This window comes from Bidens hawaiensis, unplaced genomic scaffold (genome assembly GCF_021521415.1).
Source record: "Bidens hawaiensis isolate Kalapana, Puna unplaced genomic scaffold, B.hawaiensis_p1.1 tig00052952_1, whole genome shotgun sequence".
NCBI lineage: Eukaryota > Viridiplantae > Streptophyta > Magnoliopsida > Asterales > Asteraceae > Bidens > Bidens hawaiensis.
In genome coordinates, this window is record NW_027506237.1 from 33,267 (window position 1) to 49,377 (window position 16,111).

General features: G+C 33.4%; 1 protein-coding gene across 1 annotated transcript; it reads right to left on the reverse strand.

The window, feature by feature from the left end:
• Positions 1-209: 209 nt before the first annotated feature.
• LOC143617189 (cold-responsive protein kinase 1-like) lies at positions 210-6,579 on the reverse strand. Its single transcript, XM_077089825.1, has 8 exons — positions 6,189-6,579; positions 5,146-5,558; positions 4,917-5,036; positions 4,579-4,688; positions 4,286-4,496; positions 3,960-4,191; positions 3,715-3,868; positions 210-785 (listed from the first exon to the last, which is right to left on the reverse strand). Exons 1-8 carry the CDS (start codon positions 6,560-6,562, stop codon positions 456-458), a joined length of 1,944 nt encoding a protein of 647 aa, XP_076945940.1. The 5' UTR covers positions 6,563-6,579; the 3' UTR covers positions 210-455.
• Positions 6,580-16,111: the final 9,532 nt, after the last annotated feature.

A 16,111-nucleotide genomic window follows, 5' to 3' on the forward strand; every position in this document is an offset into this window, starting at 1 on the left:
TATACACAATATGCCAACCCTAGTTGTAGCTCATTCATCGCAACACTGTAGCCCGATTGTATGTTATAATATGGTTTTGCCAACTATGTTTCACATGATATTCCGTGTTGGCCCCTTTGGTGCCTAATGGCGCCTAAGAGGGTAATGTGTCAACATGCGATTAATCATGTCTATTTTGGTTACAATTTTATCTATTCCTATTTCTAGCATATTTTGATCAAGCATGTCTATTTTGGTAATAATCGAGCCGCTAAAACATAATATAAAACCTAAGTTTCATACTATGATTTATGTAAACATTTAAATACACCACAGTAGAGCGTTGGTTCAGGACAGTAATGCTCTCTCATTTTCTCAACGAAAGATTATCAATAATATAAGTAATGGAAATGTAAAATTTAGACGAAAGTGTACAGTTGAGGTTTAAACCACTCTAAAAATTGAATTTCTCACATCTACTTTGTTGTATTGTTGTCTGACTTATATGAGTGTGGTTGTTGAGTTGCTTGTATGTCCTTTGGTCTTGAAGAGCTTATATTAATATGAATCCTCCTATCTTGATTGTTTACGAAACTAGGTCGGGTTAGCTGTCTTTTCCCCAATGATCGGCCTTCCTGAAGCATCAAAACCACCTCGGACATGGTGGGTCTATTCGAAGCTGGTGATTGGGTGCACAACAAGGCAATCTCAATTATCTTCATCACATGTTCTTGTTCGTATCGATTCAAGTTTAATGTTTCATCGACGACCTTTATATGTATATTTCTCTCATACAATTTCCACGTCTATCACCAAAGCATTGCATAACAAAATTAGAGTTAAAAGAACTACATAACAAACAAGCTAAAATGTGATGTGATGCAAGTAACCTTCATGTATCATATAATTCAAATATTTTCACTATGTTCTACCAAACACTAAAGTCCTTGACAACATGCATCTATATTATATTATCCCTTTTAGAGCATTCACGGCCCATTCATCATCCCATCTAGTTGTAAATGAACCGAACCGAACAACGCCTTGTTCATGTTCGTTTGTTTAGCATTCAACTTGTTCACGAACGCTAACCTAAAGAAAACTCTTGTTCGTGTTTGTTTGTTAAGGAATTGGACTTGTTCATGAACGCAAACGAATATAGTCTATTTAACAAAAAAAGAGCAACATTCTTAATCCAAAACATTTGGGAATGAAGTCTCATTCGTTCAATACTACTAGAAAAGAGAGAAACCCTAAAGACACTTTGCCAAAATTTTCTAAAATCCCAAATCTTATCAAATCGATCTTTGAGTGATTGTGGCCTAATCACCTTAACTAAATTTAAAGTTAAGCACATGAAATAAAAATCATAAGCATAATCATCCCTAATTGACTTTTATAATGTCAATGAAGCATAAGTTAGATTTGTTGTAAGTTCAAGCAAAATTTTATAAAACAAATCATTAATGAAACGACTTAACATAATCAATAAAATTATAAATTTAAATGTTAGGTTGGCAACACATAAAATATTATAAATATATAAAACAAACCTTGAACTAACGGACATAGCATATGAACGTAACCGAGCATAAATGAACACATTACCGAACGTTCACGAACATAACCTATGTTCATGTTTGTTCATTTAACTAAACGGGCAAAATTTCATGTTTGTGTTCGTTCGTTTATTACATGAGTGAACTTTCCGTCGAACAGTTCACGAATTGTTTGCTAAATGTTCAGTTCGTTTATAGCCCTAATCCTACCCCACACCCATCTTTAAAATATTAAAATAATAACTTTTAAATCTCATCCACAGTTTCTCTCTGCCTCAAACCGATATCTAAGAGAAATCATACACAACTTTTTTTATATTTGAAAAGCGACAATTCATTCACCATATATCGCTTCATTTGATTGATGAATAAACATTTACAAAGAGAAGATGTAAATAGGAAAATACAAGTAGAGAATGAGAACAAGGGTCGACATGAATTAGTTAAAGATGTGATCATGTTGGTCAACAAGGATGGTCAATAGCCAATGGTCAACATCATCATCGATGGTCAATAATAGTCAAATGAATATTGTCTTAAAGTAGAGGAATTCAACATTTCTTATAAACTAGGAAAGAAGTTAACCAAATAAATTAGAAGTACTCACGCCAATGCATTGATCATCGTCGTTGTTGCTCCCTGATGTGTTGGTATCAACACATGGTTTTCATACATGTTTAAGCCCGTATTTGATATTGTTCTACCGTAAATCTGATTTAAATATGTAAGAATTTCTTATTCAATTAATTTACAGGTTTTGATAGAATATAAGCAGTTTTGGACATTGAGGACATCAAGAATCAAAATATCAATTTGTGCATGCATTCGGTTCTAGGAGGTTTTGAGGCGCTTGTGGATGACAAAAACACAACTGTAACCTAATTTTAAATATCATAATTAGTCAAGGAGGGCAAGGATCAAAGATCAAAACTTTGGTTACGTATCAATTACTTTCCAGAGTTCTTGATCTTCTATTTTTACCTTTTCTTGACTACAAATCTATGATGTCTTTCATATTTGCTTTGATTATGTTTGTGATGTCCGACTAAAAGCTTTAGTAACTGTTTAGACAAGATGATTCTTGGATTGATTTGATATTTGGATGTTTGGTTTATTTATGCAGTTGATGAGTGGGTAAAAGGATGTGTTTTTATTGTCAATTATCGTGTACTTTAATTGTTTATACATATCGAGCACGATTACTTTGAGTTGTTTTGTTCGCAGGTGTTTGGAGCTTTAATGAATATTTTGGAGCTATTAGTGTAAGGTGCGACCAACTGAATATCATCATATGCTTCATAATGTTACTGATTCTCAACTGCTCTTTAGGTTTCTGAGAACAATTTAATCTCTAGGTTACTTATACGACATACTGTCTAGGTTTGTTAGCTTCGTATTGTTGCTGATAACAACTTATACTCTATGTTCGTTAGCTTCATGTTCTTCTTCTTTCGGCACAACTTGATGAATTAATGTATTCCAAGCTTCCTTGGGGCCAGTTTGCATGTCATTATTATGAAGCACATATATTTCAACCGTTCTCATTACAAACGAAAGTTGCTATGCCCGTTTATCTTCAAACTCAGCAACACCGTGTCAACTTGACTCAACTAATTCATTAAACTCATGACTAGACTAATGTTAACTAAAAAGACTAACCCTGATAACTTGATATAAAAATTGTCAAACACTAACACTAACCCAAATCCATAAATGGTGTGTATGTGTGGTGCATTTTAAGATTTTAACATATTCTATACTGATCAGATTTGTAAACTCCGTGATATATATAAAGCATTATATTTGAGTTATAGAAGACTTCAATATGGAAAGGGGAAAGTGTTAGCTATAGTAAGTTGTATTTTGGGTTTATCATACATTTGATCCTTTGTTTTCTAATTAAGTTTATCCGACATTTTTTTCTAGATTGGAGACATGTTTCTTTTAGTATCTTATTTATCATGTTCTTCTTTGTCTTATGATGTGTACTTCCGTGCATTCTTTGTAGTTAGTTAGTTGATGCTATTATTCCATAAAAGCACTAACAAGGTTGGGAGAGAGAGTACCAACAACCCTTTGGCCGTTACTGAGTGGTGCAGGGTATGTGAATTTGCTAGTAAAAAGTTATAAAAAATATTACAAAAAAGACTAAGAGAGTATGAATGCGGAATCTCACATTTTCCAGGAGGTAATCGGTGGATTGACTACCAGAGTTCACATCTGTACTCCTTTTGCCGCTAATAATTTCAAGAATCACAATTCCAAAGCTGTAGGTGTCAACCTTCTCCGACAGAACACCATGAAGTGCATATTCTGGTGCCGTGTATCCCCTAACATAGTTTTATGTTGTAAAAATAAAAGAATGTGTGACTCAAAAGAGAGGACATAATTAAGTACAATTTTGTAGTTAAAAAATCTTACAATGTACCGGCAAACTTGGTGCTAACATGAGTTTGGTCCTCCGGTTGAAACCTTGCCAACCCAAAATCTGCTATTTTGGGTTTAAAATCATCACTAAGAAGGATATTGCTAGATTTGATATCTCTGTGAACGATTTTGATATGGAATTCATCGTGTAAATGAGCAAGACCCCTAGCTATCCCAAATATTATTTCATAGCGTTGGTTCCAGTTCAGAGTCCCTCTTTTTGAACCTCCATTTTGAACATATTAGTTAGCACGTATACAAACTGTATAAGATGAGGATTTTATCAAAAAATAATCACTAGTATGGCCATTCCATCTTACCCCATAAGAACTGGTCTAGACTTCCATTCGGCATATATTCCAGGACTAGAAGTAAATAAGTTCCTTCAATTGACCATCCAAGGAGACGAAGAAGATTTCGATGATGGATGTTACTTATAAGCTTAACTTCATTCTCAAATTCTTCTTTTGCTCCAGCATGCTGTACTAGAACCTTTTTCACTGCCACCACATTATTGTCCTCTAGAACTGCCTATTAACCATCCAGTAACTTCTTAAGAAATTTAAAACACTGTTCTAAGTGGTTTTTACTTCCTTGAATTACTATTTATTACCTTGAACACTTCACCAAAGCCTCCTTTTCCTAGAAAATTTTCTTCACTGAAATTATCGGTTGCTATCTGCAAGTCTTTGTAATTGTAATGTACTGCCCCCTCAAAATCTGCTGTCGATGACAAAACATGGGCCATACATATATACATATTGAATTTATCAGTATATGAAATTACTGAAAATATTGGAATATAAATAAATTTTGAAAAAAAACAATATATGAGAAATCCCACACCAATAACCTCCTTATATACACAACCCCATCAACTGTGTTGGTAGACTTATTTATTGGAATAGGTGAAAGGTATCTCATACACAAAATAGATATATAAACAATCACCTTCTTCAGTCTCCTTGGACTTATTCCATGATCGATATAATAACCACGAAAGAAGGATGAGGAAAATAAGAACTACGCCACCAACGACTGCAGCAATTATGGCTACCTTACTTGAATGTCCTATCAGATAACCATATAGAAGTTACAATTAAATGCTATCAGTTATCACATTTTATTTGGATAGTGTTGTTAACATTATATATCAAGTAATTAAAAATAGTGGCCTCACCTTTTGAGACATTTGTAATATCTGTTGTCTGGTTGACATTGAAAAATGGAGTGTCGGAATACCTTGCAAAACAACCCATGTCGGAGATCCTTCCTTCAGTATTTGGAAGGCAATCATTTATTTTGTCATATGCTCTATCCATGCAGGTTTGGCAAATCGCCTTATTTATATTTCCAGCACACTGTGCGGTCACATACACTGTTTTATTTTCACCAGTGATTTGTCTTGTGGATGCTACATAGAGTTTAGAGGTTTTAGGAGTAGCATCTCTGATATCTGATAACAACCCATCCACAACTTGATTGAAAACTGTTGGCTGAGAAGCAGATTGAGTGCCACATAACACAGTTGGAGTACCATTCGCATCCTCCGCGACATAAGGGCTATTATAGAAGTCAGAAAAGTCTTCATACCTTAGAACCAAGAATTTAAATGATTTAGGGCGTTTGTTCCTAGCTTCATAATATTCAAATTGTTCTTTTTCAGTTGGTTTTACGCCCTGCTTGCGGTGCGCGCATATAATGTATATATGTGTGAACCCTTGGATGGGCAAAAGTGAAATTGCACTAATTTTGACGTTATTTTACTAATCTCGTGAAAATAACATTAAAAGTGGCGGAAGGTTAATCAGGCATCATGTGATGGCGTTGATAGCCGAAAGACAAGGGTACATGCACCAATCGGTCGGTGTCCCGATGGTTGAGTGTTATGTGTCTTATGTCCAAGGCTTGATGCAAAACTACAATCGAGCCGTGGGTCTCACCGGAAGCAGCCTCTCTATAGCTTTGTTATTTGTGGGATATACTGAGTACGATGATGATGATTCTTTTTTAGTTGGTTTCTTATTGAATTACTATATTAGAATGTGTATCCTCATTTACTACTTGGACATATTAAAAACGAATTGATAAACGCAAAACGAATACACACAAAAACACGAAAATTGGCTAACTCCAAATACTACTAATATTACGCAGAGTAATTATAGCTGAAAATCTCTAATGCACACAACTTGTTAACTAGTAAATAAAAGAAAGCCTTACCTGAGAAAGCAGTTATCCAAACTAGCAGAACCGCCGTTAAATGTGCAGTTGACGAGGTTAGAAACAGCAGTATCAAAACAAGCGACACACTGATCAACAGAGAGGTAGTCCCGGCACTGGGCTGCGGCAAAGACAGAGACCCCTGCACTTAAGGTCTGCGCTCTTGCATAAAGAGCCCGTTGATTCAATAGTTGCATTCTGAGATCATTAAAAGTAGAGTTGCGATTATTGATAAAATTCGGCAGACTTATCACCGTGTTTCTACCACAAAACACTGCAATCTGGAGATCAGTACTGTTGTTATCACGATCGTTCGACTGTGAAAATCCTTGCTTAATTAATAATAATACAAGAAACACAACCAGGAAAGACATGATCAGCCACTTTGAGAATCAAGAACAAATTTAGAAGAAGAACAAGAAGAAAGCTTGCCTAACTTGTGGTTATTACAAGAATTTTTAAATTTGGGCTGTTTCCAATATTTTATTGAATGTTCAATTTTGTCGACTCAAAAATCAAATGGTGTGGTCAACCATAGCAGTCTGGAATATTGGTGTAATAAGTCACTAATGGTCCATATATATTTCATAATTAGATAGGAATAATGATGCATTACTTATTTCCTGCTTTCTAGCCTTAATTATCCAGCACATCGTTGATATTTAATTACTTATACAGATCATGAAAAAAGTTTAATACCACATTCGGCCAATAAAGCTAGGATGATACTAAAGCATATATATACCCAATATATATGTTATTTTCTCTGATTTTAATCTATAAAATGTTTTTTTAAACGATGAATCTGTAACATTATTTGATTAATTAAATTGCTTAATCTTACTGTAGCCATCCGGAGGGATAATTAAGGTTGAAAAGCACGCAGGGCCCAAAGAATAAATTGAAGTATTGAAGCATCTTCATCTGTGGTAGGTCCAGCCTAAAAATATATTGTTTAATCAATGGCTTGGAACAAAAAGATATTTAAATGCCACCTCGTTACCATATCAGCATTTTATACAAAATTATTAGTTTGAAGTTTGAACATTCATTTTCTGAAATATGCGGCAATCATCTTAAAGGTTTTTAAATGAGCCGTATCTTTTTATATCTGGTAAAAAATAATAATATTTTTCTTAAAATAATTTAACTTTATTAAATATTTTAAATCACTTTTTTTTTACTTTATAACTTGTATAAAATATGAAATATAGTCACTTGCTTGTTTCTAAATCAATTTAACTTTATGAGACATCAGACTTTAATAATCTCAATTTTGTTGTGGGTCAGGCTGCGTTGAAGGCTGAATCGGGCAAAATTGTTAAACACGAGAAAGCTTGTTTAGATAATCAACATGTCTTTCTACCATTTGCCTTTGATACATTTGGTTTTCTGGCTCCAGAGGCTGTGAAATTTTTGAGTAGGGTTCAGCGCGTCGTACACGGAACCTCTTCAGCTTCTAGGTCCCAAAGCTTCGTTTTTAGCAGGATTGGCTTTGCTGTTCAAAAGGGGGTTGCGGCGCAGCTTGTTGCCCGTTTGCCTGCCACTTTATTGTAATCGTTTTATAGTAAATTATATAAAACTTCGATTGTGATAGATCAATTCTAACTTGGAAAATGTCTAAATACAGTTTTAATTTTAAACCTTTTTTATATAAGTATTTTTTTTCGATTAACTGAATTAGTTACTACAAAACGTACGTTTACAATAAAGTGGCAAGCAAACCGGTAACAAGCTACGCCGCAATCTTATAATAACTAAAAGTTAACCTAGTGAGTTTCTTGTACTATTTAAGTGGCAAAAAGATTAATTTGTTTTTATTTTTTAAGGGATATTGGTTTTCAATTCTCCCAAGTTTCACCCGTTACTTGATACCACTCCCAACTTTTGATTTGTTATCTACTACTCCTAATTTTTATGAATTTCCTGTCACGAACTTTTACCTCTCTTCTAGCACGTTAGGTTAACTGCCACCACCATGAAATTGCCACCTCCACTCCTTGAATCACCACCAATATGTAGTTCTGATTACCACTATGCACCACAGTCTGAACCTTGACATCACCTTCGACGGCCCCACCATATGCATCTTCTCTTTCAATCGTTTTCTACCACAAGTGTCTCCACAAGATCTAGGTTTCAACACCGGAAAAAGGAGATATATGATGACCTGCAACCAAATAAAAGAGATTGATCGAGAAAGATAAAAGGATGAAGTCAACTTCTCTGCTTCCGGAAAAATGAGATCTACGACGACCTACAAGCAAATCGACTTCTCTATTTCCGGATGTTGCTTGAAGCCCGACTGTTGAGTGAAGCCCTAATTGAAAAGTCGAGGGTGAGGTTTCTAATGCAAAGTTTTTTTGGCGTCCATATTTGGGGGATTATGACTCTCGTTTCATCTTGAGTAGAGTTGGTGGTAGAAGGGAATGAATGGATGATGAGTTTTGGATTTTAGGGTTGATAAGGATAGGGAAAAGTGGGTTGGGTTTAAAGGATTAAGAAAAGAATAAAAAAAATGCCAGATATCCATGCCAAGTCATAAAAAATGCCACGTCAACAAGAAAAACTAACGGAGTCAGGGTCCGTTAAGTTCGAGAGTGTCATAAACAAATAAGGTGAAAGTTAGGAGTGATGGGCAACAAATCAAAAATTTGGAGTAATATCAACCAACAGGTGAAAGTTGTGAGTATTAAAAACCAATATCCTTTTTTTAAATACCTCTACACACAAAAGAAAGCATGTAAGGCTATCCGTAATGGGCGAAATATAGGGGGCGAGAAGGGGCGAATTTGGGTTCCCCCTGGTCGATTTTGAGGCAATAAGGGGCGGGGGCGGAGGAATATTGTCGCCTGAGAAGAAAAAGAAATATTATTATTATTATATTAATGTGTGTGCGTGTTATATATATATATATAGGGGATGGATCTTGCGAGAAGTGATATTACAGCGAGAAGTGCGAGAAATGAATCATGACCATTGATTGTGTTTAATCAATGGTTTACAGTAGAAATGGCATTATCGTAATTAAAAACACATATTTATGACATATTTTTAATTAAAAAGGGTAGACATGTCTTTGATGTAGGCCTCATTAAACCGGAAATTAATGTATTGAACAATTATTTTTTCTTATGCATAATCAATGCTCATAAGATGATTAATACTATTTAATTTTTCTCATTAAAATTTTGCAAATAAAGTATAATTTCTTTCTTTTTTTGGAATTTACGGTTGTGTAAAGTGTTTATTTAATTTTAGGATTTATTCATAAAGCACATAATTTTTTCAACATTACATTGTATATTATGGATTTTTTTTCATATAGTACCTACGTAGAAAAATTAGAATCATACAATTATTTGAAAGGAGGTTTTGTGAAAATGTAGTTACATATTAAATTCAAATTTGTATGTGTGTGCGGGATAAATGTTTATATAGTAGTGTATTGTGTGATATGTAGGGATTATATTTTACGGTGTAGAGTGGTATTTCGAACTGTGTATTGTGTATGTTCATATATTATACTATACAGGGATTAGGGATTAGTTCAATGTGAAGGTATTTTTAGTTCATTTCATTTTCACAACTAATATTATTTGTGTAGGAAAATTGTGCTTACTATGTAGGGTATGTGGGAAAAAATACGTTATATGTTAGGTATGTAGGATAACTTTGTTTACTATGTAGGATAAAATATTTAATGTGTTGGATGTGTAGATTCATATATGTAATGTGTATGTGGTATTTTGAATTGTCTATGCGTAAATTATATCGTGTGTAGATTCATATATGTACCGTGTAGGTGCTATTTCGAAATGTGTATGTGTAAATTTTATCATGTGTAGGTTCATCTATGTATGTGTTTGTGGTATTTCAAATTGTGGATGTGTCAATTTTGTCATATGTAGGATCATTTATTTACTGTGTAGGTTCATATATATACTGTGTAGACGGTATTTCAAATTATGTATGTTTAAATTTTATCGTGTGTAATATATAGGTAATAAAGTATTTGTAGAGTAATTCAATATTTAAAGTCATATATGTAACCTAGGCTTGATCGTATGTGCACGTACATGAATATGTTATATTATATAATATGATTTAAAGATATTGAATATGTATTTATCTTAGTTTTATTAGTCGTAAAGGAATCTTTTGTTAACGTCAAAATAAAATCCTAGAAATTATGCAAGCTGATTTGGATGATGAATAATTAAAAATTAAAAAAAGAAAAACATTTTGAAACTTCCTAAAACATTTATTAGTTACCAAAAAATAAAAGCTAAGAATTTTACTATTATGCCCATCTAATTAATTAAAGATAAAATAAATAGAAAATACCTGATTGATTCTAATATCTTCTCGCACTAAGAAACACTTCTGAAATGAACCAAAACATATATATATATATATTACTATTTGTAGCCCCTACACTATTACACCCTAAAAACAAAAATCTACCATTTGTTAACTGGGCGCCATATAGCTCAAAACGCCCCATTTTATAGCCCCTCCAATACACATAGTCTAAGTGGAGTGATAAGATTTTTGGAAACCATTTCTCTTCTCTTCTTTTCGTTTTTCTTTTTATATATATGTTTCTTTTCCCTTTTTCATTGCTTTTTTTGCTTCTTCTTTTTTTTTTAAGTTAAAGGAAGCCAAAATGTTAATTAGAAACGTTTCACCTGATTTTATATTACGATTTGTTTAAAATTGCGTACTACATTTTTATTGTTAAGTTTCTATACGCAAAATGAGTCATTGCATCTTTTTCATGTAGATATCTTCTTTGTATGGAAACGGTTCCGGTTTTCGGGTACAAATCGGGTCCGGTTCAGGTACGAGTTTGGTACTGAAATGCATACCCTATCTATACCCTAACGGTAGGGTCGGGTACGGGTTCAGGTATAAAAAATCCAGGCATACGAAAAACCGGTTCTGGGTTTTCTTTTTCAGGTCCGGTTCCGGGTTCGGGCTTTTGGTGCACCTCTACATGCCGGTACCGTAACAAACCAAACGAAAATCAAAATTAAGCAAATTCAAACGCATTGTGGCATGAATCCCAATAGTTATTATATTTTTTTTCCCGAATGGCAATATTTTGTTTACAAAGGCAACTAACAAATAGCTAGTCACCAAAATTACTAAGTGAGACACCAATTTACATGTTTAAAAATGCAACATCAAAGTTAACCCATTTAGCCCAATTAACTCAAATGGTACTTGATCTAGCGATCACCCGTAAAAAGGATTAGGATCTTTATTTCCTCCACGATTTTAGTTGATCTCGTATCAGTTCCTTTGAAAATCTTCTTGTCCCTCGCTCTCCATATGTTTCACATCGTTACCCAAAAAATTGCTTGAATTAGTTTTCTTCGAATTGAGCCACAGTCCAAATGATTTTGTTGGTCTATGACATCTAAGAGTGAGAAGACATAGCTAGAAAGGTGGGATCTTGCACCATCATGCAATACCATGCCAAACCGTATCCGTCAATGAGCATGTGAATAGTATGTGTTCTACTATATCTTCATGGTCCGTAGAAAAAGGACAAAACAAGTTACTTTTAAAGATAAAGGACATCGAGTGAAATTTGGTACAAACATAAAGGATAATTTCTGTAAAAAAAACACACCCTTGTAAGTTGCTAGCTTCTAGGGATGACACAATAGTAGAGCAAGTTCAAAAGGATCACCACAAAACTCAACCCACTTACGTTTTATCTTCAAGACGCTTGTTTTCTAATAATAGTTATGTTTATCAACCCTAATCTTGTTCTATTTCTACCCTGCATAATGTAATTCTAATCTTGTAACGAGCTTAATAAAATACCTAGTTGCAACCCGTTGATGTAGGTCGTCTTGACCGAACCAGTTTAAATTGTTGTGTTCCTATTGCCTTTTGTTTTATAGTCATTTGCGTGATATTCGTTTGTGTGATTGTGTTGGTTCCGTTGCGCAGTTAATCCTAACATAGAATAACTTTTACATCTAGTTATTATTTTGATTTTATTGCAACTAAAATTGTGTTGCCATTTTAAATGTAGGTTTAATATATGTTCTCAGTTGTTTTGTTACCGTTTGGCGTTGGTTTAAGTTCTTTTAATGTAACGGATTCTTTTAGCAAACGAGTGTATCATTATTGAATTGCCACCTAAGCCTAAGCCTAAGCCTTCGACGTTTGTTCAGACTTAACTGAGTGGCCTTCAAGTGCCCAAACCCCACATTTTTAAATTAACGTGATTTGACTAAAGACCAAAAGAATAGCGAATTTGGAAAAATCAACCCACTAAAGCCAAGTTCATGATTTTGGTACCACTTAACAACTACAACATCGTGACGAAACTTCCTTGTTATTATCTAATAATTGAAGACAATTATGGCTAAATCGGGCCATTAACAAGTATTGGTTTAGTGCTTACAATATTATTCAATAACTAATCATTAATTTTCCATTAACCCCAACTAAACGACCATGAAAGTAAACCCGGCCAGCGACATTATGTTCCAAGGAGATAAGCGTTCACTTGGTCTTAGTTCTCGAGTATCCTTGAGTGCTGCAGTTGCACGTTTGTTCAATCTTTCAAATAAATCATATGTTCTAAAATATCTTGCCAATTTCGGTCAACAAACTTATTAAAAAATAATCTGAATTAGTTCCAAGTAAGACATATGAGTCATCCAACGTATTTTGCGGGCTTTACAACAGTGGCCAACTCTCGGGTCAAGTCAACAAACGACCTTTACAAGACGTTATTAATCAAAGTGTAGGTCCGATAGATACAGGGAGGTGCTAATATACGGTATCTATGGATGCTTGTAGTTAAGGGTAAGGACAACCCATGTGACGAAAAAGGTGGCAACATTGGTAACGACAAGAGACAGATATGTTAATGTAGGATATATGTGGGCTCTTGGTATTTTTGTATTTCCTTTTATTATTGGCACAAGAATTTAATTGATGTAGAAGAATTTACGATTTTCGACATTCTTTAAGAATTTTGGCATTATTGTACGCCTTTCTTTAGTCCACTTAATTGGTTTACACTACGAGAAAACTTATCTGTCTGACTACCCTTATACCGATAACATTTGTCGTCGCTATAGCATACAAGTATCAATCTCATGTCTTCGGTATATACAGGGTTTGAGCATATTTCAATTCTGACCAATCCTATACTGACGACATGTGGTTGGAATAGATTTAGTGGGAATTTTCACGCCTTGTGAAAATTCATCCCGATGTCATGTCCTCTGAAAAAAGTAATTCTTTTTTATATTTTTTAAATTAATTCAATCCTTAGCCGCATAATAATGTTTTCACAAGCCCTATTTTTAATAATTATTTTCACGAGGTTCGAAAAATCTATAACTTCTTGTTTTTTTTATTTTTAATAATTATTTTATTTAATAGCTATTTTCGTTAGTAAATAGTAATGGTGTTTTAATACTGTAAAAAAATATTTGTGACAACTTGTTGGTAAATTTTTTTATTTTTATATTTTACATATATTTATTATAATTTATATATCTAGAAAAAATTCGCAACAAATTATTTTGCGGCCACTTGTCGTGAAGAATGGTGTATGTATAGACATTTTTTATGCCGGCGACATTTGTGGCCTATCTGACTATCTCGACTGTTTTCTAGCGACTAACCTGTGTCGAGTTATCCTGCCAACATTTGGTTGGGAGAGGCAATCAGATCTAAATGATTTTTAATAGCCAACACACTCAAGTAGTGAGAATAGAGAAGTTGCGATGGGCACATTTCATACTGGTCCAAAATGTTTAGAATTCTTGTGCTGGCAATATATTACTTAAGTCAACATTGATCGATTTCAATATGAGGCAATTGATGCTGATAATTGTATTATTTTTTGTAACAAATTATTGCAAGTGGGATCCGAAGACCAGAAGTTAGGTTTGTAACATACCATGATTTCGTATTGTACATCAAAATCGTCAGCTGTATGCATATTATATTCAACTTAAATATTAATCACGAACTACCCTATTATAATTAATACCATTAGATTTACGGGAACCTAGAAACAAATCGCATCTTGTGTATAATTGAAAAAACTAAAAGCTTTATTTACTCTTTGGCTAAAAAAATATTCATAGTAGAATCTGGAAAAATGAATAGTAAATGCATTAAAACATAAACACAAGTATGCATAACCTTTTTTGTAATTTTTACTGTAATTTTACTTAAAATATCCTATCTGCGTAGGTGGAAATAGAGGAAGGGGCCAGATTTATCCTGACGGGAGCAAAAGTAAAGATACAATTTATAATGCTACGTCATTAGGTATAGTAAGCAAAATTCCACGAAAAGAAAAGAGGGGATACGAAATAACCATAGCGGATGCATCAGATGGACGTCAAGTGGTATATATTATCCCTCCGGGGCCAAAGCTTCTTGATTTAGAAGGCGAAAGGTGCTTTAAAAGATTAATAAGTGTTTATAGGTTATCTTTACATATATGGTTTGTAGGTAGTTCGACTATCAGGTAACGGACTTTGAGTAATGTCCAAGTCCACTTAGTTAGCGGACTTTACTTTTTTCATTTTCCTTTTTTTTAATTTAATGTTTATTTAATAATTTATGTTCGTTAGTTATGTTTTTCTGAAGTTTGAAATAAGTTGCTTTGTTTAACAAAAAATTTCTGACATTGTGATATATATTCTCAGTAATATTAAATATTTTAATACGTAACTCAGTTTTTTATCAAATTTATATTCAATTATTGGAAAAGAAAAAAAATTAAACGTACAAACTTGTATATATATTCAGACATAAAAATATATTAGTGAGCAAAATTTATTAAAAAAATAATAAATATACGTAAAGTATATATTAAATGAAAAAAAGATTTATGAAATGAATTGATGTCCACAAGTTGAATAAACAAAGTTAAATTTATGTGAGACCTTATAAGTCAGGTTTCGAACTTGAAACCTCAATGATTCAAAGCCTTAATTAACCATTAAGTATATTATTGTATCAATAATATTTGTTAAATTAAATTCATTTTTCTAATAATTGTGTTCATTTTTGTCAAACTTAGAGTGTTAAAATTAATTTGAACGATTGCATCATATCTTATAAAAGCTCACTCAAACATTGAGTGTAATTTCAAACCTATGACTTTACCATCTACAAGAAAAGACTTAATGATAGTTAATGTGAGACCTCACCATCCATCAATGCATGATGTTCTTTAACTCATTGTTACTCTAGATGGTGAAGATGTTACTGACTGTGAACCAATATTTGTTGTTAAGAAAAAGATACAATAATACTTGAAAAATATGTGCATGATCAGAAAAAAACGGAGTATAATTGAAAAGTAAATAGATTTGCATTAATTATATAAAGGGAAAAAAAACTTATTTGGTATGAACTCTCTTGTAATAATAATAATTATAAAAATAATAATCTTAAAGCAGTCTTTAAAGTGGTGGGAGTGCTCAAAAGATGAAGGATCAATACCGCGTGCACGTCAACAAATTGAAAAGGTTATTCGGGAGCTTCAGAGTGTAGAGCTAGCCTGAGTGGGGGGGAAAGTTATAAAGAGTAGAAGATTTCGAGGAAAGGGGATTCGGGAGAGCGGGAATACATTCCCTCCCCCACGGTCCAGAGCGGAACGCTGCCCCCTCCCTTTTCGGTCCCAGTTCAAATTTGCTTTCCGATTAATCTAATCTCCCGAAGCAACTCCGTGCACCCTAATTGGCAAAAAAAATTTCAGTAAAACAATATTCCTATTTCGTGATACCATTACTATTGGAGTATTATTGAAGTATTCAAACAATACGTACGTACCACACTCCACTCATATTCTTTAATCTTTATTGCGCATGCTGATCATCTTTATTGACATTAGATAATAGTTAATAGTAATAAAAGATATA